The sequence below is a fragment of the Branchiostoma belcheri genome, unplaced genomic scaffold, assembly GCF_001625305.1.
Source record: "Branchiostoma belcheri isolate BF01 breed outbred unplaced genomic scaffold, Haploidv18h27 scaffold3, whole genome shotgun sequence".
Lineage (NCBI taxonomy): Eukaryota > Metazoa > Chordata > Leptocardii > Amphioxiformes > Branchiostomatidae > Branchiostoma > Branchiostoma belcheri.
In genome coordinates, this window is record NW_017803909.1 from 7,964,521 (window position 1) to 7,967,021 (window position 2,501).

At 42.4% G+C, this 2,501-nt stretch overlaps 1 protein-coding gene across 1 annotated transcript in view; it reads right to left on the reverse strand.

Annotated features, from left to right (window-relative positions):
• The window catches only part of LOC109473428 (kelch domain-containing protein 4-like), a 15,417-nt gene that overhangs the window by 8,267 nt on the left and 4,649 nt on the right, over positions 1-2,501 (reverse strand). The window contains exon 8 of the mRNA XM_019773288.1: positions 333-811. Coding sequence (XP_019628847.1) covers positions 333-811 — 479 coding nt within the window. The remainder of the gene's footprint in view (positions 1-332; positions 812-2,501) is intronic.

The following is a 2,501-nucleotide window of genomic DNA, read 5'->3' on the forward strand; positions in this document are numbered from 1 at the left end:
AAAAAGGTTCTGGTTCTGAATCAACTCAAAAATGCTCATATTTTGTTCCCAACAGTTGAGGAAAGTCCTTTTCTTCCTAGTTGTTACAGTTTTTCCATCTATCAAAGCAGTGGTTTGATCAAAAGTTCAAAATTCGTTGTTCAAATATTAATACAACCCTTTGTGTTGACTTCATGGATCCTATTGTAGCATTTGGGGCTATAATAGTATGACTAGACCTGTTTTTATTCATTTTTTTTTTGCCCTGTCGCTTCATATTTTTTCTGAAAAAATCAGAGAACTAACAAATTAAATTGGTGTGGCCTAAGTGTACAAAGAAAAAAGGACACTACCTGTTTGTCTCCTTCCTCGTAAACACCCCCGTAAAGGAATAGAATCTTCCCCTTCACCACCATGAGAGTGTTCATTCTGGGGGAGGGCACCAGTGGTACTGACTCCTCCTCCTCTGAATCACTGTCACTCTTTTCCTCTCCTCTTTCTCTGGAATCATCTTCACTCTCTTCATCACTCTCTGCACCAGCTTCCTTGTCCTTCTTAGCCCTTCTTCTTCTTCTCTTGGAAGACTTCCTTCCCTTCAAGTTTGTGAGGAACCACTTTCTATTCTCCAGGTCGAGCGTGTAAGAGTCGTCGAAGAAGTCTCCGGAGAGTTCCTCCTCATCTTCTTCGTCCTGCACGCCGCCGAAGAAGATGGCGCGGTTTGGGGCGGTGAGGCAGGAGGAGAAACCGCAGCGCGGGCTGGGCTTCACACCTGACGCCTTCACCTGGGCCCACTTCCACTTCTGTGGTGCTCCTCCCTCTGTTGTAGAACCCTCTAGGTTTTGAAAGGAACATATTGTAACAACACAGAAATAGCTCCCCATCACTTAACTTTCTCCCAGCTGCCCAGTGGCTACTTCAGTGTCAATCAATCAATATTTTTATTGTTTGTGAGCATCAGGAACTGATGCATGGTGCTGCAGACATGAGTAGGTCTCGCCAGGTGGATCTGTTCTGCACATCGGCAGAACGTACTGCGCCTGCGCAAAAGCCCCACTTTTCACGTTTTTCGTTGGACTTTTGGTCGACGTTGCATCATAATTTTGCCTGTTGCAGAAGATATCTTTTCCCACATAACATTTGGAAACTACAGACGGGGTGTTAACCTTATATACACGAATACGACCTTATATGAGACTGAGAGGTTCTGCCGAAGTGATACTGGTATGCACAATACATTACGGGTTTCGCGCAGGTGCAGTACGTTCTGCCAACATGCTGATTCTTTTCCCGGCACAAACCCTCTATTCAGCTACTTAAGTGTGCTAAAAGTTAATATGAATGCCTTCCACATTGAAAGCTGCATAAAGGAAGAAGATATCCTGTTTTCACATTCATCCCTACATTACCTACATTGCATTCATATTACAAGAATTCTACTGACACTGATTGACCGAAGGAAAGTGATGTACATAATGTATGTCAAAATGTTCAGAAGTCCAGTAGTAGAGTTTGAATTGCCTGTGTGCATTGTTTACATTGATATCTAACCTGCATCAATGTACAAGAAAGAATAATCCCCCATTGACTGTTTCAAGTACAAAGTACATTGTATATACCTGTTACAATACAATACAAACATACACGTAAAATGTTACAGTCTGTCTGGCCTTAACACATGTTAGCAGTGTTTAACTATAAAAGTAACAACATTGTACAAGGGGACCTACCGCGACTAAACATACCAACTGTCTGTTTGATCAGCATTGTCTGTTGTTGTCAAAACAACCTTCACAAAGCGGAGAGCTGCCTGACAGTACCATGTCATCAACACGACCCTTCAACTTGTACTTACTGCAAACAACACTTAAAAGCGCCGAGCGCTTACCCCCAATGCAAGCAAGCGGAAAAACACAAAAGGCTGTCTCTTAGACACTAGATGCAGACATGTCTAGAGTTGGAATACACTACGCAAGACCGGCAGGGGGGCAAGATGCCAAACTAGTAATTTAAACATAAATACTGTTATGTTTTACCTAATATCAACTTCTGACAATATGTCAGACAATACTAAACCAACTGTTGAACATATACTACAGAATAGAAGCATCGTTGGTGGTCTGTTTTCTGTTATTCTTTCTTTTCCTCTGTATGTTTGTAACATGAATTGATCCTTTGTTACAATGTGTTATTCATTGATATACTATATTAGTCAGCTATGATTATAGAGCTTATTCACCACACGTCATCATGACGTCACGACCCCTCATGTCCCGTGCGACGCCATTTTGGGGCTACAGCGCCTACAGCGAGTTTCCAAGCATTGAAATGGCCGACAAACGTTAGGTAAACTGTCCTTTGTCCTATTACACGAAGAGTTTACCACCACTCATACCTCTCGTTACTGGAACAAAATAAAATCTGTTGGGATTGACCCGTTTCTGTTGAGTTTTGATCAGTCTGATAGAAACGGCGTCTACCGCCAGCGGAGTCCATTGACGTGACTTAGCTTCGTATTTGGTACT